General features: G+C 44.3%; 1 protein-coding gene across 1 annotated transcript in view; it reads right to left on the reverse strand.

Moving 5' to 3' along the window:
- Nucleotides 1-24,999, reverse strand: part of EEPD1 (endonuclease/exonuclease/phosphatase family domain containing 1) — a 122,869-nt gene that overhangs the window by 30,074 nt on the left and 67,796 nt on the right. The window contains exon 3 of the mRNA XM_068973159.1: nucleotides 11,750-11,801. Coding sequence (XP_068829260.1) covers nucleotides 11,750-11,801 — 52 coding nt within the window. The remainder of the gene's footprint in view (nucleotides 1-11,749; nucleotides 11,802-24,999) is intronic.

Here is a 24,999-nt window from a genome sequence, read left to right on the forward strand (position 1 = left end):
GTGATGAGGAAGAAAATGAACAATCAATACACAGCAATTTATTTTCTAACTAGAGGTTTCAGCCAGATGGAAAGAGGGAGTGAGTCAAAGCATGTCTGATAGAGAAGATCAGCAGTAATGTAAAATTACTGTCTCATGATTTCATAATTAAAAAAAAGCAGGAGGGAAGGCTCTAGCACCCCCACCCCCACTCAGCCTCAGAGCTGGTGCAAATTTGGGAATTCAGGCAAAACCCCAGAAATTGTTACCTTCCCTTCGAGGTTCAGCCCTTCAGCTTATAAATGGTGGGGACTTGGTTTCAGTCCTGAGTACTTCTGGTCCCTCTGGGTCCAGCGGGATGTATCAGGAAGATGCTCTGTGACCCAGTAGTGTTTCTACAGACCACTGAAATCTGGTGACTGATCACTTGTGTAGGAAGCCACTAACCAGTGCCTAGGAGGGCAGGTACTTTTAGAGTAACTCATACATGGGGAGCTGCTTTGTGTCCTCTGGCTGTTTTCTTCCAGCCTAATTAATTCTGCATATGAAAATAAGCCTGCATTTCATGGACAAAGGTGAGTGGGGACAGACCTAGGGCAAGAGAAGAAACTCACCACTGAGTGTGGTGAGGAAACGAGTCTAGAATCTAGAAAAGGGTCTTGGATTATTCTCATAAGGGATATCTGTATGTTCTGAATTTCTACAAAGATAGATCAACATCTCTAAAGGTGGGCTGGATGCTTTCCCAGAAGTTTGTGGAGTCCGGTTAAGGTCCAAACTCACCATTTCAATGTCTTCCAAAAGTTCACAAAAAATATTTTATCAACTGTAGGAAGTACTCATTCTAAGTGGGTAGTTAGCAATTTGATAGATCTCTCCACTGAATTAATTCTGGCAAAGCTGGCCTTAATGACCAACTCAATCAGGATGATTTTACCTACTGAGAACATCCAGCATAAATCTTTTTAGCAACTGAACCAAAGAGTTTCATTTGCCTGCCCTTCTGTTTCATTTAAAATTCCCAACTGGCCTACACTTTGCTGAATCAAAGTCATGCTCTCAAGAAGTGAATGAATGAATCATTCACAAAACATCTCAGAATTCTCTAAAACAGTGAATTGAAAGTTCTCTCAGTACCAACTCATTGTTAGCATTTCTCAGCATGCTTCTGATTACAGAAGCATTTGAGGGTGGGCCAAATAAAATAGGAAATTGCATATAAATCCTGTCATCATGGCTATGTGAGTGTTTGTATAAGATGATGGCTACATGCAACAATTTTGAGGGGGATGCAATGAGTTGGCATATTTTCTTACTGTTGAAAAGCAAAAAAGAGTTAAGAGACTCATGAGGCAGGAGGGAAAAGTGCATAGGATATACCCGAGCATAAGCAGAGCCTTTCCAGTGCTGGAAAAAAAATCCTAGAGCAGGCTATCTTCCCCTCTTCCAAGCCAAAAAAATGGTTTAGAACAGCAGTTTTCAAGTATTTCTGACCATGACTCATAGCAATAAATAAAATTTTACATGGCAATCCAATATAATGCTATCTGTCTTCCTGCCAACTATGTATGTATATACCTGTATCTACCTATCCATACATCCTTCTATCTATCCATTTATTCATCTATCTACCCACTCATCCATCCATCCATCCATATACATATAGTGAAACAAATGATGGCTATAACTTACTCAATTGATTTCATAACCTATAATTTGAGAATCAAGCTCAAATATTTCTTACTACGAAGTCTCTGGTCTTACTAGAATATCATAATGCGCTGTACTTTCATTTCTGTCTTTGCCAAAACCAAATGAAAAGTTTTGCTGGACTTTATGTAGATAATGCCTTAGAAGTCTCCTCAAACAAATGAAAGTGTGTCACTAAAGTTGAGCGAGCTTTGGAACACTGAGGAAGTATGAGCCACTTGTAAGCCCATCCCAAATAAAATGTGGCATGTATGGGCTCAGTCGTGTCTGACTCTCTGCAACCCCATGCACTGTAACCTGCTGGGCTCCTCTGTCCATGGGATTTCCCAGGCAAGAATAAGAAGGTTGCCATTTTCTTCTCTAGGGGATCTTTCTGACCAGAGATTGAACCCACAACTCCTATCTCTCCTGAATTGGTAGGTCGATTCTTTATCACTTGTGCCACCTGGGAAGCCCCTTCATTAAAACATCGTGCTCAGGAATATAGCCAGCTTTCAAAACCCACCTGTTTCTAACAAGATTAGCAGCTAATTTTTCATCAGAAACAATGAAGGTCAGAAGGCAGCAGAATGACATATTCAAAGTGCTGACAATGAAGAATCTTATATTAAGAAAAAAAACTTTCAAAAATGAAGATGAAATACACTCCCACACTAAAAACAAACAAAAAAATATGAGAATTTGTTCCTGGCAGAACTTCCTGAGAAGAAATACCAAAAACACTTTGTCAGGCTGAAAGCAAGTGACACCACAGATGAGGCCAGCAAAATTCTCTTTAGTTGATGATAAACTGATTCTTAGCAAAGCATGGAGAGGGTTGATTTTTCAAAGCCCCCTTGTCTTTCAAGCATGAATGAAATGATCCTTCTGCTCTTATTATAGGCCTTGTTTTGGCCCCCGCCTAAGTTTGCATTCCATATAGCTATTATATGATTTTTCTTCTTTTGCTCTATAAATCCAGAATCAATTAGGAGGCTAAGAAGTAATGAAGATGTTAGTATGAAGACAAAGAAATGGAACCCTCAAGGAGAGTGCCCCCAAGGACAACCATCGCAGGTAAAAGACAGCAGTTGATTCAGGCTCCCCAGTTCATGCAGCTCACCTGGATAAGACAAGCTCTAGAAATGATTTCCTTCCTTTTCCCACTCCTAACACAAAATCATTATTTATGCATTATAAAAACAGAACTGACTCATTAGAAAAGAGCCTGATGCTGGGAAAGATTGAAGGCAGGAAGAGAAGGGGACGGCAGAGGATAAGATGGTTGGATGGCATCACTGACTCGATGGACATGAGTCCGAGCAAGCTCTGGGAGTTGGTAATGAACAGGGAAGCCTGGCGTGCTGCAATCCATGGGGTCACAAAGAGTCGGACACAACTGAGCAATTGAACTGATAGAAACCTAAATAGGTACATATGCCAAAAAATGGGTAATTGCATATATAATTTTTAAGTAAATATAAAATTATCTCAATAATTTTTAATAGAAAGCAAAAAACATTTTTAGTAAAAATACTTTGGGTTAGAAGTTGGTAAGAGTAAACCATGATTTATTAGATTAACTGGGATAGGGGCTAGGCTCTTAAGGGTTAAGGACAGCTCAAAGCGGACAGAGGCTGGTTGTGTACGGTGGGAATTTACATTCAGGATAACTATGAGTACGGAACTTCCCTGCACTTCCAAAGCAAGGAGCATAGGTTCAATCCCTGGTCATGGACTTAAGATCCCACATTCTGTAGGGTGCAGGAAAAACACACACACACACACACACATACACACACAAAGATAACTATGAGTACATCAAAGAAGAGAAATAGGACAGCAGCAAAGAGAAAAGTAGGACAAGTAGCAACACATTTCAGATTTCAGGAGACCTAAAGATGTCTCTCATTACCAGGGAAGAAAATGATGCTAGAAAGAAAGGAGTGAAGAATGGGGTCACGGGTATTCCATGAACCAGATAATCTCCTTAGAATAACCAATATGGGATCAAGCCATAACTCACAGAAAGATAACCCAAGGGATGCTGTTTCTGTGCCAATGGGATGCAGTCTCATCTAACATCTGACTGGCCTCTTACCACGTGAAGGACCTTCCCTGCAGACCTTGAACACTATGCCTTCCTGGGCAGGGTGAGCCATCCACTCCGAGACACATTTCCTCACTAGGCTACCATTTCACAATGAGAGAAGATATTTCAGCATTTCTGAGGTAGAGAAATGAGTGTAACTGCTACTGTTTTCCTCAACACTGACATGAGTCACAGGTAGATAGGAAAGATAATAGTCTTGGTAGCAGCTGTATGGGTCTCCTGCTGCTGCTGCTAAGTCGCTTCAGTCATGTCCGACTCTGTGCAACCCCATAGACGGCAGCCGACCAGGCTCCCCCGTCCCTGGGATTCTCCAGGCAAGAACACTGGAGTGGGTTGCCATTTCCTTCTCCAGTGCATGAAAGTGAAAAGTGAAAGTGAAGCCACTCAGTCGTGTCTGACTCTTAGCCTAGCTCGGCACAAAGCCTGACACAAGTACTTAATAAAAATTGGCGGAAAGAACGCATACATGTACTTTCACATAGTTGTAATTAGAGCAGGCACAACTGCTTATCCTCCTTTTTGTAAACATTATATCAAATTTATACAAAGCTTAATGATTATCAGTTTTAATAGCCACCACACACCAGTCCATGGGCAGACCTACCATAGACTGTTTAAACTCACCCTTCCCACTGAGCAGTGAGCTGCCTGCAATGATTCATAATTATAATGCATGCTGTCAAATGCTTTTCCACATTTTTATGGATCATTTCCTCTAGATACACTCCTAGGAATCTACCTTGGTCATAGCGTAGGGATATCTCAAAGGCAATGAAATACACTGCCCCAGAGCTTACAAAAGGACAATGCCTTATCACCACCCTCCTCAATGAATGGGGAGGCTGGTGCTATCACAACTTCAGTATTACATATTATTGTTTAAAAACCTTTACCAATGTAATAGTACATTTAAAATGATCCCTCACTGTTTACTTTATTTTTGAAAGCTAATAAAGCTAAAAGCAATTTAAAAGTCCTATTTGTGAACTTTACTTTTTGCTCACTTCAAAGAAATGCTTTTCATAATAAGAGAAAGGTAGTGGGAGCCCCTAAATATACATGGTATATTGTGATGGTTTTAAAAGAATAGGAGAAAATTTAAAAGAATAAGAATAAAGAAAACAAGTTCATTGAACTGTGAAGCCTGGCCCATAATTCACCAAGATGCTCCATTTTTCTGGCAGCTGAGGGGCCTGCAGGGGATTCCAGCCAAGAGCCCTTTCCTGAATGGGGTCAGGACCCAAGGGTGCAGTCTGCAAAGTGGAGATGGTGAGCAGCTGGTTGCGGTGGCCCCTGCGGGCCTGAGCTAAACTCCAAGCAGTGAACAGGGGGAGGCTGAGCTCCACAGGGGCCCCCATTTCTGCTCATTAGCCCTTCAAGGAAGTAGCAAGCTGTCTGCTGGAAGGGATTTAGCCAGGAACATGAGTACAAAGAGTTTAACCATAATTAGGCACTGATTGGCTCAACTCACTTAAAAAATCTAACAAATACATGAATACTGATTATTCAAGATGGCATTCAAACTAAGCTCTGACTATGGGCTTCTCTAGGCTTCCCTGGTGGCTCAGTGATAAAGAATCCACCTGCAATGCAAGAGACAGAGGTTCAGTCCCTGGGTTGGGAAGATCCCCTAGCAGGCATGGTAACCCACCAGTATTCTTGCCTGAAAAATCCCATGGTCAAAGTATCCTGGTAAACTACAGTCCCTGGTGTTGCAAAGAGTCGGACACAACTGAAGCGACCGAGTATGCATGCATGCATGGGCTTCCTTGGTGGTTTAGCCATAAAGAATCCTCTTGCAGTACAGGAGATTTGATCCTGGGTCGGGATGATCCCCTGGAGAAGGAAATGGCAACCCACTCCAGTATTCTTGTCTGGGAAATCACATGGACAGAGGATCCTGGCAGGCTACAGTCCACGGGGTGGCCAAAGAGTTGGAGATGACTTAGTGACTAAACAACAGCAATGTGAAGGACTAGGCATGGGAGAAAAACAAGTCCAGGTTGCTGAAGAATCTTACTCTGATACTTTTAAATCCACACAGGGTACTATTTTGTAAACGGCACATTTTATGTTAAGATTCTTGAAGCAATTCATTGTGACGCTGACCCTACGGAGGGTGTGTTTGCAGCACGTTCTCTGTCCTCGTCCATGCTCCTCATGGCCTTCCTCTGCAGTGGCCCCCACTCTCTGCAGCCCTCACACCACTGAGAGTTCCCCTGTTCTCAGATGCTCCCCTGAGAGTGTCTGCACCCTGAACCCTGAACCTCCGACTTCCAGCCCATGTTCTCTGTCTTCCCTGTTGGACCAAGGAGTGCCCATGGAGACAAACAGCACAAATCCATGTCTGTTTTGCTACAAGGATGAGAAGAACTCGGTTTAAATTCTTCATCACCTGGACCAGTGACCAACTGTCTGGATATGCTCCCAGGCCTGGAATATCCAGAGACAGAAGCCCCCATAAAGTCCACTGAAGCTGAAGACGAAGATAAATGAGACCAGAGAGCCCAGGAGGTGCTCACACTGAAGAGAGCATTGGACGAGAACTGAGTCCGCCGGGGCAGGTCCTGAATCTACCAACGCAACTGCTATGGGCCCAGGCAAGAAGGACACTTCAGCACCTCTGTGTCCTGTCTGCAAAGTGACGGATGACAGGGCTGGACTCTGGATGAAACAGTCTCCCTCAGCTCTGACATTCTGGGGTTCCATGTATGCCATTCAAGTGTCTTTTTATAATTTCATCTCCCTTGGCATGTAGTGCGATTTAGGCACAGCATAAGCACTCAACTGCTGCACAAACTAAATTAACAGGAAGTCTAAATCACAGAGAAAAACACTCCAAAAGAGTTAGAGCTCATACATGTGCCTGCAACGTGGGAGACCTGGGTTTGATCCCTGGGTTGGAAAAATCCCCTGGAGAAGGGCATGGAAACACACTCCAGTATTCTTGCCTGGAGAATCCCCATGGATAGAGGAGCCTAGCAAGCTATAGTCCATGCAGTCACAAAGAGTCAGACATGACTGAGCTACTAAGCACACACGTGTTTGCATGTGTGTATGTTTATAACACACCACCATCAATTAGAGATAGAAGCACTTGGCATCCTTAGTTTATTCACACAAATCTATGTGATAATCATTTACCTTTTATTTCCTTCTGAAAATCTCCAGGAAGCTACTAACTACTTAAAAAAATTTTTTTTTTAATTTTGATTTGGGGTATAGCCAATTAACAATGTTGTGATAGTTTCAGGTGAACAGTGAAGGGGACTTAGTCATCTATATACATGTATACGTTCTCCCCCCAAATCCCCTCCCTTTCAGGCTGCCACATAGCATTGAGCAGCATTCCATGCAGGAAGCTACTAACTTCTAATTCCAACATTACTGACTGCTAGGGTTCATTTGGAAAAGTCCCTGCTTCGCCACCGTGTGCAAACACCAAGTTCAATTCTTCTGTTCTGAGGCTTCTTGGTGAAATGTATGTGCTTCCTCTCACATGGAAAGCACAAGAGGCCACAGAGATCACCTGCTCTACCTGCAGGAAAACTGGACTTAGAGTGAGACTTCACAATGGAAATTCTAGGAAAGATGTCTAGCCGCAGCAGCAGCATGGACACTGGCAGGCATTTTTTCCTAGACAATTTCGCAAACGGGGTGGGGGCTGAGGTGGGGTAGGACAGGAGATGACTGTGAGTTGGGCATCCTGAACCCCCAGGAGACCTGGCTCTCACAGACAGCTCTTCAGGCAGACTTGGGTCTCGGTTAGGGTCAGCTGGTGCCCTGCCCTCTGGCCCCTCCAGGGAGAGGGTGACCTCCAGCTGGAGGGAACGGCCAAAGTATTGTTTGCAGCTTTGCAGGAAGCTGCTTGAAAGGGTCATTGAAAAGTGATCTTATTAAATCAAGCTGTATCAATATTTTTGTTTCCTTTCATGCAATGCCACGTTTAAAGGCGTTAGATGGGGCCTGTCTATAAAGCCTGGGAAACAAGTCTGTGTGACTTAAGTTCAGAAAAACAAAAGCATCCTGCTCTTAAAGCACAGAAAACAGAGAAGGTGGGAAGACCTACATCTGTCTCAGAGCAAGTCCTTGCTCTTGGCACCTAATGGATATTTGGGAAAAAAAAACCGAAACACTTTTTCAAAGAAAGGTCACATATCCTGACACTTATGCTCAAATGATAAAGAATATGCCTGCTAATGTAGGAGGCATGAGTTTGATCCCTGGGTCAGAAAGATCCCCTGGAGAAAGAAATGGCAACCCACTCCAATATTCTTGCCTGGGAAGCCCCACAGACAGAGGAGCCTGGCATGCTGCAGTCCATGGGGTTGCAAAGAGTCAGACACAACTGAGCAACTAACACTTCCCAAAGTTCTAACAGATTTTTGGAACAAGAAGCAATTATTAATTGTATGGTCTATAACTTATTTTTTAAATAAAATGACAAATAACTGTCACTTGTCTGGGAAATGCCTTTGTGTAATGTTGATGGAGAAGAGAAATTCAGAGACTTGACCTCCCAGATGTTCCCAGTCTGCATCCCAAACGATGACACCTGAATTAAGACAAAGTGTTTGAAGAGGTAAAAACTGGGAACCTGCTGATCTACATACGGCAGTCACCGGGCAGGTGTTCACCACTCTCCTCTCGATTCAGATGAAACATGGAAGCCCCTAAAACCAGTAAGAATCACTGGATCAAGGAGCAGAGAAAGAATTAACAGAGCATGAAAAGGAGAATTTTCCTCTCTTCACAATGTGATCAAGGATCATCTGTGAAACCCAAGACTTTTAACGACTTTTAGAGGAAAGGTCCACAAAAGGAACAGAAAGCGGTTACGTGGATAAGGAAAGAGGCCAGGGCCTCTGAGGAAGGCAGCCTGCCAGGTCTAATGGCTAAACTGAGCCAGGGCTGGGAGGGGACCCCCGCTCTCCTACAGCAGTCTCCCCACAGCTCCTCTGTGCTCTGTAGAAACCCACAAAGCCTTGGCACTTCCTAAAATGAACAAGCTCTCCACCTAAAGCCAGAGAAAGTACAAGTCAGACAAGTGGCTGCTAGTTTTGAACTAAAATGCTAAGATCACAACACTGTCTAACATTAGCAAGAAAAAGCACGAAAAGTCTTACTCTGTTTTGGAGAAGACCCCAAAACACTGCTGCTGCTGGTTTCTAGCCTTTTATGTTTTACATAATTTAAATATTTTGCTGGTGAAATTTAACCTACAAATACCTATGAGGGAAATGACTCCTTCAGAAAAGCCTCCATCTTATAAGTGAAAGGCATGTGTAAGTCCCCACTGTTGGGACTGTCTGGAAGGGACTAGCCCCATTGTGGTGGGATCTAAAGAGTTCAGTAATTGCAAAACCCTAAAGCAGGTTGCCACATGAAGCCCAACTGTAAAGACAGTTAAAGAGGTGCGAGGTTTGTAGGATCTGTGTCTGAGGTCATTCTTGCTGGCTCCACATATTAAATTAACTAAGCCTATTTTTTCAGTGAAAGGAAAAAGCAGGCAAACCAGATAAAAACTGTTTACAAACAGACTTCTGGTGTTTTACTTCTCTTGACACAAGAAAGCAAGCCTGATTGCCCACTAAGGCGAAACGCTGACACCTCAGAGGTTCTCTATGAAACTGGCCTAGTCAACAGCAGTGATCGTGACAGTAACTGATACTCCTCAGGAGAACTTCTTGGACTTTGGTACACAAGAACCACCTGGGGTCTTGTCAGAATGCAAACTGAATCAGGCAATGGGGTCTGAGATTCTGCCTTTCTAACACGCTTATAATACTGTCGGTCTGCAGACCACACTCTGAGTAGCAAAGCTATTGCTATAGCTTACTGAGAACTTTCCTTGGTGATTCTTTAATTTGTCTGGGTAGGTGAGAAGCTATAATTCATAAGGCTCTTTAGGGAATGTATCTTATTCTAACATGAACGGAACCAACCTTATTGTAAAAAGTAGCACTAGGACAGGTATAAGCCATGTGTCACTCAAAATACAACTGGCTGCCAAGCTCAAGTCTACTGATCGCTTCTGGACTTTTCTAGAAATGCTTGCTACTCGCCTGCATATTGAAAGCTCAACAAAAGCCGTAGTGTGAGTGAATGAATGAACACACAAATGAAAGAGGGAAGAAGGAAACTGAGTCACCTTGGCTCCTAGCTGGCCCCTGTGCACATTTAAACTATCTTATCGGCCTTTCTACTGGTCATTTATGGAGATGGGGGAACAGTACAAAACCATCATCAAACGTGGTGAGAAAGAGGCAGGGAGGGAGGGAGGAGGAAGAGGAAGGGAAAACAACATGGGCTGTAGCTGACTCTGCGGGAGCACTGAGCGCCAGGTATGGAGCTAAGTCCTTCACATAAGCTGTCTACTTGATCTTCTCAAATTTTCTGTGAATTTTGGGTTATAAAGAGTCCCACTTTACAGACTGGCAAAGTAAACCACAGAGAAGGCTGATAACTCAAGATAACCCGCTTAAGAAGGACGAGGTGGCTCTGGGCCCAGCTGTGCAAACCCCACACTATAAGCTCCCTTTCTGTTGGACTCCACAAGCTGTTAGTGTCCCACGCTGGCTGGGCTGTGTGGCCTCTCCACAAAGGGTATTAACACAACTCTAAAGAGCTATAGATATTTTTGGTGCCTGTGTTTCTATTGTGCTGATGCACCTTAGCACACGGTCGCCATGTGTTTACCAGTTTTGTCTAATTTTTTTTTTTTTAATTGAAGAGTAAACAAATACCTGTAGTGAATACTGAGAAGAAAATTGTTTCTGGAGGGGTAACTTTTTAAAAGTTTCAAGAACATACAAAGAATCTTCATGTACACCTAGTATGTTTTAATGGCTGGATTAAGAATTGATAGGAGTAGTTAACAATTAATGAGTCGAGACCTTTGGCACTTAGGAAGCCCTTCCGCCCCACTAACTCATTTGGTTCTCATGTCATCTCTCTGAGGTCAGGCGGGCAGCACCACCCTTGTTCCAACTGTGATACAAATAAGGCTGGAGGGATGTGAAATTCAGAGCCAGAGTTCAGATAGATACCTCCCTTCCCACACATCACTGCCTGGTGCTTAAAGACTTTATTTGCTTTAGTGACAACCAGCAGACTGACTACTAATCAAAATATTTTAAATTATATGAATAATATCACTTGGGTGCTTATCTCGCTAACCAATTTCTTTTACATTACCCTTAGAGAGTCTAATTAATAACCATGGCCACATACTCGGCAAGAGTCCTGAGCCACCCAAGGGAACTGCTTGGGAGGCCCATGGGGTGGCACCTGGGCCATGCAGCACTCAGACTGAACCCACAACTGGCAAAAGGTCCCCAGCTGAGTGCTTGACTTGAACATGGAGAACTAAGACACACTGACTAGCTCCTTCCAGGGCACATGTGGGACAGAGTTTCCCAAACCACAGAAGTAGCTCCCAAAGGAGTTCAAACTCATGAGCTTGACTATTCAACAGAAAAAACACTGGTTTTAGAAATAAAACCATGAGGCTCAAATCCTTACTCTGCCACTTAGCTAATTTTCCTAATTAGAGCAAGTTCCCTAACCTCGCTGCCTCAACTTTAGCATCCACAAGCTCGGACAAAAACACACACAAGCAGAGATGGAGGGAAGTACAGAATCTGGCACGCTGGCAGCATCGGGTATGTGGTGTTTCTGGGCACAGAAAGCCTGCTCCAGAGCCTGGCCCACAGCAAGACGAGCCTCTGCTTCCACTCAACTCTGAAAAAGCCAAGCAAGGGAGAGTTTGCAAGCGTTAATGGCCTATGAGCAATATGGGGGCATTCTGACTGAAAATCTGCAGGGTTCACTGACTGTTATGAATACAAAATAACAGACCAACTTTGTTGCAAGTGCTGTCTCTGACAACAGAGAATGGAGGTTTTCCAGTGTGTTGCACTCTTCTCTAAGTTTATGAATCTGGGGTAGGAAGAATCAAATATTTACCTTTTCCAGGGCCTCTCTGTCAAGTAGTTCTTGCACAGCTAGCAGCTTGATGCTGTAAGAAAAAAATTAAAACCACACTTGAAAACAAAACATTTCACGTCGCCAAGCATGAGACAAATCATGAAAACAAAGGTCTGAAACTTCAGCCTGCATTTTTACACCACCCCCAGTCTGAAGGTGACCTTTGGTTTGAGCTGAAATGACCATTTCAGAACTATCTAAAATGCTTCTGAATTGTAAAAATGATTTTACCATATAATCCAGCAATTCCACTTCTTGGCATATACCCACAAGAGCTGTAAACAAGGACTCAGATATTTGCACACCCACGTTCACAGCAACATGATTCACAGCAGCCAAAAGGTGAGAACTTCAATGTGCATCAGTGGATAAATGGATAAACAAAATACAGGACACACATATGATAAAATATTGTCCAGCCTTAAGAGAAGGAAATTCTGGCACTTGCTACAACATAGAGGAAACGTGAAGATATCATGCTCAGTGAAATAAGCCAGACACAAAAGGACAAATACTGTATGATTCTTCTTACATGAAGTCCCTAGACTTGTCAAACCCAGAGAGACTGGAAGTAGAGAGCTGGTTGGCAGGGGCTGGGGGGTGAGGAATGGGGAGTTCTTACTTATTGGGTATGGAGCCTCTGTTTGGGAAAATGTTCTGGAGATGCTGGTGATGGTTGCACACAAAATGAATGTGCTTAACGTCAGTGAAATGTACACTTATTAATGGCTGAAATGGTAAATTTTATGTTGCATACATTTCCCCACAAAAATTTCTAAAAGCAATTGATAGTTGCTTATGTGAGCAACTGCAATAAATTCAGAGGAGTATAAAGAAGAAAACAGTTACCCATGTTCAGCACCAATCTTCCCTTGATGTCCCTCTGGTGAGAACAAATAGCTAAAATCATGCCTTATGAAGACGGCCTGCTCACCCGCTCATTTGTTCCTGCATATGGATGGGAAGCCAAGAGCACCTGATGACTTTGACCTGCTCCCTGCCCACAAGGAGTTCACAGCCGCCCGGAGGCCACGCTGAGGGAAAGGACCAGTAGGGTGCCAAGTGGACTGGCTGGGGCGCCGAGAAAGCCCAGCCTGGCCAAGGGCAGAGGCGGCTTCCTCTAGCAGGGGCCAGGTTAGCCTTGCCAGGGGAGGGGACTGGGGAGAAAGGCAACCAGGGACAGAGGCACCATGGAGAAGAGAAAGGGCTTAGAGTGTATACAACTCGCCAGTTTCCAACTTAGGGGCCAGAGCCCAGACTTCAGCCAGCAGCTAAGAGGAGGGAGTTCCGATGTGTGGGAGCAGGTCCCTTCTGTGACAAGTTGCTTTTGAAGTGTCTGGGGACACAATGAGCAGGCAGCCAGGGCAATACTGCCCAGCACACAGGAGGAAGAGAGCTTGGTGAGATTGTTTAGGGGGCAGGTCAGCTCTCCATGGTGTCGTTCTGCTCCCTCCCCACCCAGCTAATCTGCTTGTAGCCACTGGTCATTGCACCCCTACCAACCTGCACCAGCTCTCCGGAGCAGAAATGGGCCCCACCTGTACTACACACCTCCCTCAAAGGAAGTTATGCCCATAACAAGTTTCACCTCAACCTACAGAATTCTTAATAATCTCCCTATACAGACAGGCAGGCACTGCCCAACCAAATGCATAGGTTTACTTAAAAGTAAATTCAGCAAATCTAATACAAGTGTTAAAGGCCTACAAGAAACCACCACCACCAACAGTTCAGCAGACATCAGGGCTAATGGACAAGACCCTGTGCATTCGCTCTGCTCCAGTCACTGAGTTTCCTTCATCTCTTGGACATGTTTGCTTTTGCTGTTTCTCTGGCATGAAAAAGTCTTCCCCAAGACCTTGACAACACCAATTACATCTAATTACATCATCCTAGGCTAAGTTCAAATGTTAACTTCTCCAAGCAGCATTCCTGGTCACCTTGGATTTTTTTTTTTTAATGTGTGCTTACTGGTTGTTGTTGTTTAGTCACTAAGTCGTGTCTGACCCTTTTGCAACCCCATGGGTTGTAGCCCACCAGGTTCCTCTGTACAAGGGATTTCCCAGGCAAGAATACTGGAGCAGGTTGCCACTTCCTCCTCAAGGGGATCTTCCCGACTCAGCGATCCAACCCGAGTCTCCTGCATTGGCAGGCGGGTTTTTACCACTGAGCTATCTGGGAAGCCTAAAGCATTTATTTGTCAGGCTGCTTTTGTCTGTTTCCTCTCACTAGCAGGGAACCTCTTTGAGGCCGGGGGCCCAGGGGTCTTCTCACTACATCTGTGGTGTCTATAACTGACATGAAGGACACCCAGGGATATCTATTTACTGGCCACCCATGAGGGCCCAGGGGCTTGCAGACCAAATTGCTCCTGGTATGGATAGCTAAAATCCCTAGTCAAGCTTCAGTTTCTCTGTCTGAAAAGGAAGCCCTCCAATGAGATGACTCTCTGTGTTTCATGTCTTCCTCAGGTTGGACAGTGCTACACACATTTGTAGAAATGCCTGCTCTGTCTGGTGGTAGGTCAAAGCTACCAGCCACTCCTTGGCACACTCTAATTCCCAATGCACACCTCTAGATTCCAGGTTATCAACATGGACAGCAAGTTACAGGCTAAGGAGGGTCCAGCTGTAACTCAAGTTTCAGAAGCTTAAACTGCTTCTGAAATAACCACTGGAAAATACTTATATTGGAGGGACTTCCCAAACAGTCTCTTGTTCCTGCCCTTTTCTATAGTCATGAAGTCTGATTTAGGATCAGATATCAACAGGTTAGAGAAAGAGATTTAAACACTGTTAATAAACTCAACTCTCTTTTTCTCTCTATTCACAGAGATACTATATTCAAACCACTGTAGAACATGATCTGAAAACCAACAGTCTCAGGCTTTGAATGAAGATGAAATTAAAACAATATCTGTTGACTCTTTTCAGAGTCAAAATCTGAAGGATGCTATTCCCTGCTTTCACCAGGTTACTCTCCTCTTGAACAGGGATAGCAAATACTTGGCATGCACACTCTCCAACCCTCTTCACCTCTTTGCATGGAACTCCCCCCCATTAGCTTATATACAGCTTCAGAATCCTTCTGAACACTCCAGTAAGCCACAGCCAATCCAGTGAAGTTGGCATGTGAGATGAAACCAATTTAACTTCTGCTCTAAAATCAATACCAAATAGGTTTTGTGTATTGAATGGGAGCAGAAAAAAATAAAGACCTTTTCACACTACTAAAACCCAGCAAGACAGATGAGCTAGCTTTAGGGGCAGATGGAGAAAAGATAACAAGACACTCAAATCTAGATGGTTTGAGGTTCATAATGGAAACAATACATGTTAATCAGAAGTTACTGCTCCAGCTCCTCATAACAGTGGATTTCTTCAGAAAGCTCGGGTTTCTTCCTCCTTAGAGTTGTAATCTTCAGGAGTTTCAAGATTTTTCCCATTACATAACTGTCCTACTGTTAGTTCTTACCTTATTGGAAACTCTCCAGGTTTGGAGTATTTGTTTCAGTGTTTATGGTATCAGATTCTTCCAGCACATCAGATACTCCCTGGGAGGAAATTTCACACACACGAAGAAGCAATGAACTCGTTTACCAAATCCTCCATCTGACACCTCTAACTCCTTACCTTGGAAGGAATCTCATCTCTCAATTTCAGTTTTGCCCCTCTTCTCTCCCTCCCTTTCACCATGTCTCACTCTTTCCTTCCCTTTTTCCATTCTTTTGCTAATTCCACAAACATACACTGGCACCAGGAAAACAAAGGTGAATGCACTATTGTTTCTGACCTCAAAGGGGCTAGGATGCTGCTGGGGCACAAGCTATGGGAGGCATGTCTCTCTGAGGCTCTCCAGCTTCCAACATGGACCAGCAGAGCTGGACTAAACAGGGCATGTCTGTGGGGTGACCTGGTGCTGGGTCAGCATCCTCTGAAAACAGCAGAGCTCCCATCAGATGGAAGTTTCTATTTCTTTTCCACACTTGACTTTGAGAAGAGAGGCAAGTCACACAAAAGCAGCTGACAGCCATAATTTATTTGAAAAATGGCCATTTTAAGGCCAAGTTCTGAAGTCAAGATGGGCAACACTTAGAAGGACCTAGAATGCATGCAATTAATGTTTGCTAAGTAAGCAGCAAGGAAGTGAAGCACTTGAGGGCAGATGTCTTACAGAGCTCATTAGTGGCTGGCACAGTGAGGTCTGTAATGGAATTTGAAGTGGTGAAGGGGAACGAGTCAGGTAGACACTGACAGCAAGGAAAAGAAGAGGCAAAGTTAAAGAGAAGATGGAGGGCACCCTGTTGCTTAGGGTGGCAGGCTGAATGAACCTCAATGACCCCTTAAAAGCAGATAAAAGGTAACTATGTGGTTCTACAAAGGCACTTAAAAGAATAAACTCCCCACTATACAGAAACTCTCGCTTCCAGAACAGATTATGACCCACATGGCACCAGAGTCAAGAATTCACTCTAGCCTGCTTTCTCTGAGGATTCTGACACTTTGAGTTTCCATTGCATTTATTAAGTGCCATAGCTTAGTGCATGAGATATAGTAGGTTTCAATAAGCCCAGAAAGGGTGTAATACAATGGAGCCAGCATTCACTACCCAGATAAAGTATTTAAGGGGTAAGTATTATGTACCAGGCACTACTGGATGCAGAGGAAACAACGATGTATGCGGAGGAAACAATGATGTACAATGATACAACGTAGCCTTTGCCTTCAAACTTCTAAGCTTAACGGAGGAACAAGGTAAGTGCATCAGCCAGGTGAAGAGCGCTCTCTAGAGGCAAACTCGGCTGCTGTGAAGCTCTTTGAAGGACTTAGTAACACACAGCTGGGAGGCTTCCTGGGAAGTGACTCCTAGGCTGACACCTGCGGGCTTGCAAGGCAGAGAGGTGGGGTGCCAGGAGCAGCACAAGGTGGGAGGTCAGGCACAGCCCCCACAGGGACTGCAGAATGACCAGGGAACATGGGGTGTCTGGGGTGTGGCACAAGTGCTGAAAGAGTCTTCTGCAGAAACAGGCAGGGGCAGGCCTCTGAGAGGGCTTGTTAAGCCACATTAAGGAGCTTGGCCTCTACTTGGGGGGCAAGGAGCGGCCAGATGATTTAGAGCTGTGGTGTGGCAGAGGACCCAGGACACAGAAGATGCCCGATAAATGTGTAAAATGGCTCTGATGTGGAGAAGCCATGGGGGTGGAGTGGGATGGAGGACAAGACTGGAGGCAGGGAGACCTGAGATAGGTCCTAGGAAGAGATGACGGAGGCTGGTGTGGGGAAAAGGCACTGGGCTATTACCAAACTGATCAGCAGCTGGCAGGACCTGATGAAGAAGCAGCTGTCGGGGGTGTGGGAGAGAAACATCCTCTCGGCTCCCAGCCTGTGAAAGTGGGGGCTGGAAGGACCAGCTATGTGGCCTGAAGACAGTGAGTCAGGTCCTGGACACACTGACGCTGGGGCCTGTGGGAACTCTCAGTAGGGTATGAACAGCAGCTGACTGTCCCTCCGCGAGTTCCGGGCTCTGCAGTGGACACCAGGCACACGAGGACGGTGACTGAAGAGGCAGGTCACCCAGGGGGCTGTGCAGAGGGACAGAGCCCGAGGACCATCACCACATAAGAGGCAGGCAGAGGAGCAGGGCCTGTTGGGGGAACAGAGAAGGAACTTCCAGGAAGGTGAAGGAAAACCCAGAGCACGAGGCCCAAGAGCCAAGGGGAGAGCGCGACACACAAAGTTGTGGGGTGGGGGTGGGGGGGTGGTGCTGGCTCTGATTCTGAGGAAGCCAGGGAAGCTGGGGCTGGTGTTCTGGAACAGAGAACTTTCAGGAAGTGGTAGAGACACCAGGTTTCACAGGGTGAGGAATGGATGGATGGGAGGTAAAGAAGAGGAAACAGTGAGATTAAATTCCAGGTAGAAGGGGTAGGATGGTAGGTCCCCAGCACAATTTGCCTCAGGCACAGAAGGTAAGCCAAGAATTCATCACCATATTAAGTGCATATAATTATTATTATAATAAATAAATATCAGTTCAGTTGCTCAGTTGTGTCCAACTCTTTGCGACCCCATGGACTGCAGCACACCAGGCCTCCCTGTCCATCACCAACTCCTGGAGCTTACTCAAACTCATGTCCATCGAGTCAGTGATGCCATCCAACCATCTCATCCACTGTCTTCCCCTTCTCCAACCTTCAATAATTTCCTGCATCAGGGTCTTTTCAAATGAGTCAGTTCTTCACATCAGATGCTCAAAGTATCAGAGTTTCAGCTTCAGCATCAGTCCTTCCAATGAATATTAAGGACTGATTTCCTTTAGATGGACTGGTCGGATCTCCTTTATGTCCAAGGGACTCTCGAGAGTCTTCTCCAACACCACAGTTCAAAAGCATCAATTCTTAAGTGCTCATCTTTCTTTATAGTCCAACTCTCACATCCATACATGACTACTGGAAAAACAATTGCTTTGACTATACGGACCTTTGTTGGCAAAGTAAAGTCTCTGCTTTATAATATGCTGTCTAGGTTGGTCATGACTTTTCTTCCAAGGAGCAAGCATCTTTTAATTTCATGGCTGCAGTCACCATCTGCAGTGATTTTGGAGCCCCAAAAAATAAAGTCTGTCATTGTTTCCACTGTTTCCCCATCTATTTGCCATGAAGTGATGGGACCAGATGCCATGATCTTAGTTTTATAATTATATATAGATATAAATATGGGGGAAAAGTGATAGTTGCTCTGTTATGTCTGACTCTTTGCAACCTGTGGACTGTACCCCACTAGGCTCCTCTGTCCATGGAATTCTCCAGGCAAGAATACTGAACTCGGTTTCTGTGTCATTCTACAGGGGATCTTACGGACTCAGGAATCAAACTCAGGTCTCCTCCACTGCAGGCAGATTCTTTACCATCTGAGCCATCTAAATATATATAAATATGTAATGAAGTGCAGACACGACCCCTCTCAGGGCTTCTTCCTTTCTTTCCCTCCTTCTTTCTTGCTTTCACCACCCCTCCCCTGTGTTATCATCATCCCTCTCCACCAATGGTATCATCTACAGGGCTCAGCTTTTCTTTCAGAGCATAATCACCATTTGTACAATTTGGGGGAATCATAAAGGTCAGAAAGGGGCTTCCCTGGTGGCTCAGATGGTAAAGAATCTGCCTGCAATACGGAGACCCTGTTTTGATCCCTGGGTCAGGAGATCCCCTGGAGAAGAGAATGGCTACCCACTCCAGTATTCTTGCCTGGAGAGTTCCATGGATAGAGGAAACTTCTGGGCTCGCAGAGAGTCAGACATGACTGAATGACTAACACACTAAATGTCAAAAGAGTCCTAAACAATGCCAGGGTGGTTTTGTTTTGCTTTTTGGTAATACAATATTTCCACCACCTCTTCTGCAGGAAAAAGGGGAAGGCGTGGGCAATTCCTGGGAATGCAAGTTCTGTGCCAGTGCAGCAGCCCAAACTGTCCCCGGGCCTGGCAGCCAGGCCACTGAGGACAGCAGGGTTTCCATGCACACCTTCAGCAGGAAGCCAGAGTCTTGGCCACAGCAGAATAAACTAGTGGGGTGGAGACAGGCAGCCTTCCAGCAAGGAACAGGAGTGGCAGGAGGAGAGGATGGAGAGAAGGGCAGAAATGTAAGCAGGGCCATTGGTCCCAGGAACTGGCTGCTCTCTACTCATGTGTCCCAGGTAGGATGGGGTGGTGGGGGCACTTATGAAACTTCACAAAAGTCAAATTCAGAAAGCATATCAATCCAGCTGTCTGAACACTTTCCTTTCGAGGAAAGCTCCCCATTATCTTCCCCTGAGCAAAGTAAGGAAGAGTTCCCTCTTTCGATCACCAAATTTTAGAAGTTGCTGTGGGTGTTAGGTTCAGACTCATTTTCCCTAATGCTTTATTATGTTCCACCACTGGGTGAGGGTTAAGAACACAATGGTCATCAGCCTCTGGATGCAAGTGGGCACAGACTTGGGAAGGGAGGACCAGCTCCCAGGGGAGGAGGGGTTCTTCTCACATGGGACCTTTCAACCCCATCACAGCCAAACATGCTTGCATCCCACTCTTTCCCTCCAAAGCCAAGTGCTGAATCAGCACATTAGGACTAGAACAGTCTATGTGGAATTTAGCTTGGGTAACTCTTCTTGGCAAGTTTGCAAGAACTAGTCTGCAAAACAGTGGGCAGGAAACTTCTCTGATGATCTTTCTGTGGTTTTTGTTCTATTCAGGTTTTCAACTGCTTGTATCAATTACAGTAAGTTCCATTTCTTCGAAGACTGTCTAATCCATTCAGATTTTCAAATTTGGAGCCCGGAATTGCACTAGTAATCATTTTTAACTTAAAAACAACTTCTGATTCTGTGGTCAGGCCCCCTTCCTCATTAATGTGTATAGATATTTTCTCTCAATTAAAATATTAGATTTCTGAGAAATCAGTCTATTTTGTTGGTCTTCTGAGAAAATCAGCAACAGGATTTATCAAGCTTAACATCTTTTTCTAATTAATTAAGGTCAACATTTATCTTTTTTGATTTTTTTCTCTGACTTCCATTGTTTTCTTTAGTTTCTCTATTTGCCTTCTTGAGTTAAATATTCAGTGATCTAGATGATTTCTTGCATATATAAAGCCATGAATTTTTCTACAGGTAAATATTTGTCCTTGTTTCAAATCCAGTTATGGAACCTTCTTGTTACTTTCTGTCTAGTCTGCTTTGGTCTCTTATGGACTCCATAGTGTTTGGATTATGCTTTTTTTAAAATCTCTAAGTATTTGGGTTTTAAATTTTATAATTTTGTGTTTTCTATAATTCTAGTACACTGTGGTTAAAGAAAGTACCCTGTGCCTTTTCTGCTTTTAAAAATATATTGATGCTTTCTTTGCTCTACTTTATGCTGAGTTTTGCTTTTCTGTTTCCAGTGTTTGAGAAGTTCCAGTTGTTTTCGAATCTTCCAGGATTTACCTGTAAGTTTTTCATATTAGCAAAGGGACAGAGAAGAGCTCTGGGATCAGCCAGCCTGGGGTTCAAGCAGCACCACCTACTGGTGCAGGATCTTAGGAACCTTAAGAACAGTGGGTGGGAGGGAAAGGACCTGGCAACCACAGCGTGGTCTTGAGCAGAGACGATGAAGGTAGAGTTTTAGCATGCTGCGTACCTTAGAGTAAACACCCTTTTACTAGTAAAAGGTAAAAACCGGGTAAAAATCTCCTTTTACCAGAGTAAATGGCAATTACTGGTACCAATACTATTCAGAATCTTTCTTTAGCCATTAACAATTCTCCAAAGATTAAAATAATACAGGAAATAACTTTTTTGGGTACCAACCTATTTCAGATAAATCACACAACAAACTACCTCCTCTTCCCTCATATATCTCTGTTAACAGCACTCCAGAACACAGGTCCTGTTGACTTTGCATTCCACAGTTTATCTTAGGAACAATTTCTGACATTTGTATCTGCTGAATAACCAGACTTAAAATAATAATTTAAACTGCTCTGTAGGTTTACTGATTACAGTGCCTATGCGACCTATTCTTGAGCTCTGTTCTTCCTTACCACTTCAGCTTCTGCAACATATCTTTAAAATTTAAAAGAAAGGAACATGTTTATTTTCCTAAGCCCTTGCATGTCTGAGAATGGGCTTCTCAGAAGCCCTTCTGATGGGCTTCATACACAGAGGACACTTCAGTAAGTATAAAGTAGCTGGGCTACAACATAATCCCCCCTCCCCCAAAAAAACTTTATAGATGGTTCGCAAACTTACTTGATAAGCAGAAGAGCTTTTACTGTTTCAGATTCCCAAGCCAGATAGGTGTGAATATATCTAAACTTTAAAAAAAAAAAAAAAAAAAACCAACAACTCCCTGGTATTATAATCTGACAGGTTCAATATAGAGAACAGACCTAAAGTCATCTTGATTTTTATAATTCTTCTGTTTGGGCACTTATGAAATGTGTTTTTTCCTCCCCTCTATTCTTGTATTCTGTACGTGCCCCAGGGTATGCCCAGATATGGGCCTCTTTCACCTGAGTTTCTTTAGAATGTGGTTAGTGAGCTCTTTAGATTTATACACAGTCTCTCATTAGCTCAGGGAAGTATCTGATCAGTTCATTTCAGTTGCTTAGTCACGTCTGACTCTTTCTGACCCTATGGACTGCAGCACACCAGGCTTCCCTGTCCATTACCAACTCCTGGAGCTTACTCAGACTCATGTCCATTGAGTCAGTGATGCCATCCAACCATCTTATCCACTGTCCTCCTCTTCTCCCAACTTCAATTTTTCCCTGCATTAGGGTCTTTTCAAATGAGTTAGTTCTTTGTATCAGGTACCCAAAGTATTGGAGTTTCAGCTTTCCAATGAATATTAAGGACTGATTTCCTTTAGATGGACTGGTTGGATCTTCTTGTAGTCCAAGGAACTCTCAAGAGTCTTCTCCAACACCACAGTTCAAAAGCATTGATTCTTCGGTGCTCAGCTTTCTTTATGGTCCAACTCTCACATCCATATATGACTACTGGAAAAACCATAGCTTTGACTAGACGGACCTTTGACGGCAAAGTAATGTGTCTTTTTAATATGCTGTCTAGGTTTGTCCAGAGCACTAATCTCAATAATCACCAATACCAAAAGGCCGAATGTGGGCTGTCAGTTCCATCTCCTGTATCTAAACCTTGACTCTTGTTCTCTATCTTCTATTTTCCAGAATAGTTTCTCAAGTTTCTTTTTCCTTCACCCACATCACTGATTTGATGTTCCAGAGCATTTGTATTAGCTTTCCGTGACTGCCCTAGCAAATTATCACAAGCTCGGTGACTTGCCACACAGACATTTATTTTCTTATAGCTCTGGAGGCCTGAAGGCTAAGATCAGTGTCACCAGGCCAAATGAAGTTGTCAGAACAGCCATACTTCCTCAGGAGGCTCCAGGGGAGAATGTGTCCTCTGCCTCTTCCAGCTTCTGGTGGTAGCTGACGTTCCTCGGCTTGCGGTCACATGGTCTCAATCTCTGCCTCCACGGTCACACTGCCTTCTCTTTTATCATCAAATTTCTCTCTGCCTATCTTTCACAAGAACACTTACGACTGCAATTAGGACCTATGTGGATAACGTGGGATAGCCTCTCCATCTCTCAAGATCCTCACCTTAAACACATCGGCAAAGTCAGTTTTTGCACTTAGTGTTCACAGATTTCCAGATTAAGATATGGACATCTTTGGGGGCCATTATTCAGCCTCTCACATATTAATACTCTTCTATTAATACTCCTGAAAATTTGGATCTTAGTTCGGGAGCTGGATTTTTGTTTCCTCAAAACCTTTCTTCATTTAATCTATATCTTTTTTCCCCTTTTTGTTGCCTTTTCATATCAACCCATCTTTGCCTTACATTTTTCGGCTCCTACTGCAGGGAGGCCATGTCTTTTTGTAGATACTGAGAATGCTACACATTTCTCCCAAATGCTCTTCTGGAGCCTGCTGTAGGTAATTTTTCCAAAAACAGACCTGCTTCTGGGTCTTTAGAAGCAATTGCCTTTACCTTACCCTGGCGGACTCTTCCCCACAGTGTTTTTGTCTTTGCGTTGCATGCTCAGTTGTTCAGTTGTGTCTGACTTTTTGTGATCCCATGGACTGTAGGCCGCCAGGCTCCTCTGTCCATGGGACCTTCCAGGCAAGAATGCTAGAGTGGAGGTTGCCATTTCCTCCTCCGAGGGATATTTCTGAACCAGAAATCGAACCTGTGTCTCCTGCATTGCTTGCATTGGCAGGTGGATTCTTCACCCCTGAGCCACCAGAGAAGCCTTTTGTCTTCATTCATCCTTGAAAAAGGAAAAGTTTGTTCAGACCAGTGATGAAATTTCAACAGATGTTATGAGTAGACTGGCAATGGTTCCATTTTCTCGCCACCTGCATAAAGAATGGGTGTTTCTGTACCCCCTGTGGGAGAGGACAGGGCAAAGACATGGCTTCCAGTGATTCAGAACGCTTGCTCTAACAAAGTTCATTTCCTTCCCTGAGACTTAACTCAAGACAGAAAGCTTTCTATCTTCCTGCATGCACAGCTCCCGGGGCACCCTCCTTACAGCACTTTGCTCTGGGGAAACATACTTACTAGAATGCACCAAAATTCTGCCAGTTTCCCCTATTCCCCATCTGGTTTTCTTCCCATGGTTTCTTTCTCTACTTGGATACAGGGGTAATAAAGATAAAGAGAGATGAATTTACAAAAGACCACAGGGTAGGGGGGTTGAGGGTTCCTTTCCACAAATCTTCATGTCATCAACTGCATCCTAGACAGAGCCCCATGGCCCAGCTCTGTCTTCTCGACATCATCAGTTGACGCTTTCAAGATCCTGGCATTTGTCAGTCCCTGGTTTTTTGCTGACTTGGGAGTTTTGTTATTTTTCTGTGTCATCATGGGTATTTCAGGGAGAAATTAGGAGGAGCTGCAAGCCACAGGGCACCTGGAACCAGAGTGGAGCCTGTGTCTTTTCGATGAACAGGAAGATGGTTTCGGCAACAGCCAAATGCTTCCAGAGATAGCATCTCTGAAGGGCAAGACGATGTCTGGTCTCCTATTTTTAGCTACTGGATTGTTCAGCAGATGGGAAGACAGGCTCCCCCTCAAACTGCAGGGCTCTGGATCCTCCACACGTGGAGAAGTTCCCCATAGAGAACCCGTTTTCCTGAGGCAGGTTCAGTCAAGCTTCGGGCGCTTCAGGCCTCCAGGCTTTTGAGTACTTGGCAGGCATCCCAGATCCTGGCTCTCAGGAAGCCCCTCTATGTGGAATCAGGCCAGTGCCCCCTGGAAATCACCTCAAGCACAAACCACAGGAATTGCCAAAGGCGACTGACTTTAACTGAAAAAGCTGAAGATGAGCAGGCCTAACGGTGGATAGTGGAGGGGAGAGGGGCTCCTGGTGGAGACCGAGAAAGGCTTTTCCAACCTACACTTCTCCTCTGCAGCAGCAAATTGCCTACTTCATGCCACTTTCTAAAAAGGTTAAAACATTTGGCCTAATCTAAGGTCTGAGGCCCCACAAGAAAGCCCATTAGAAGTTAGTGGCATGGTTTAACGGCAAGAGAGAAAACTACGGTAGACTGGGCGGTTTTATCCCTGGGAAGTTTGGAAGACAAGACACAGGAACAGACTGAAATGCGGACAGAACCAATGAAGGCGAGAAAGAGGATGCTTTTAATTGACTGTTTTCCAGACGTCAGGTTCTCTGCT

This window comes from Capricornis sumatraensis, chromosome 5 (genome assembly GCF_032405125.1).
Source record: "Capricornis sumatraensis isolate serow.1 chromosome 5, serow.2, whole genome shotgun sequence".
NCBI lineage: Eukaryota > Metazoa > Chordata > Mammalia > Artiodactyla > Bovidae > Capricornis > Capricornis sumatraensis.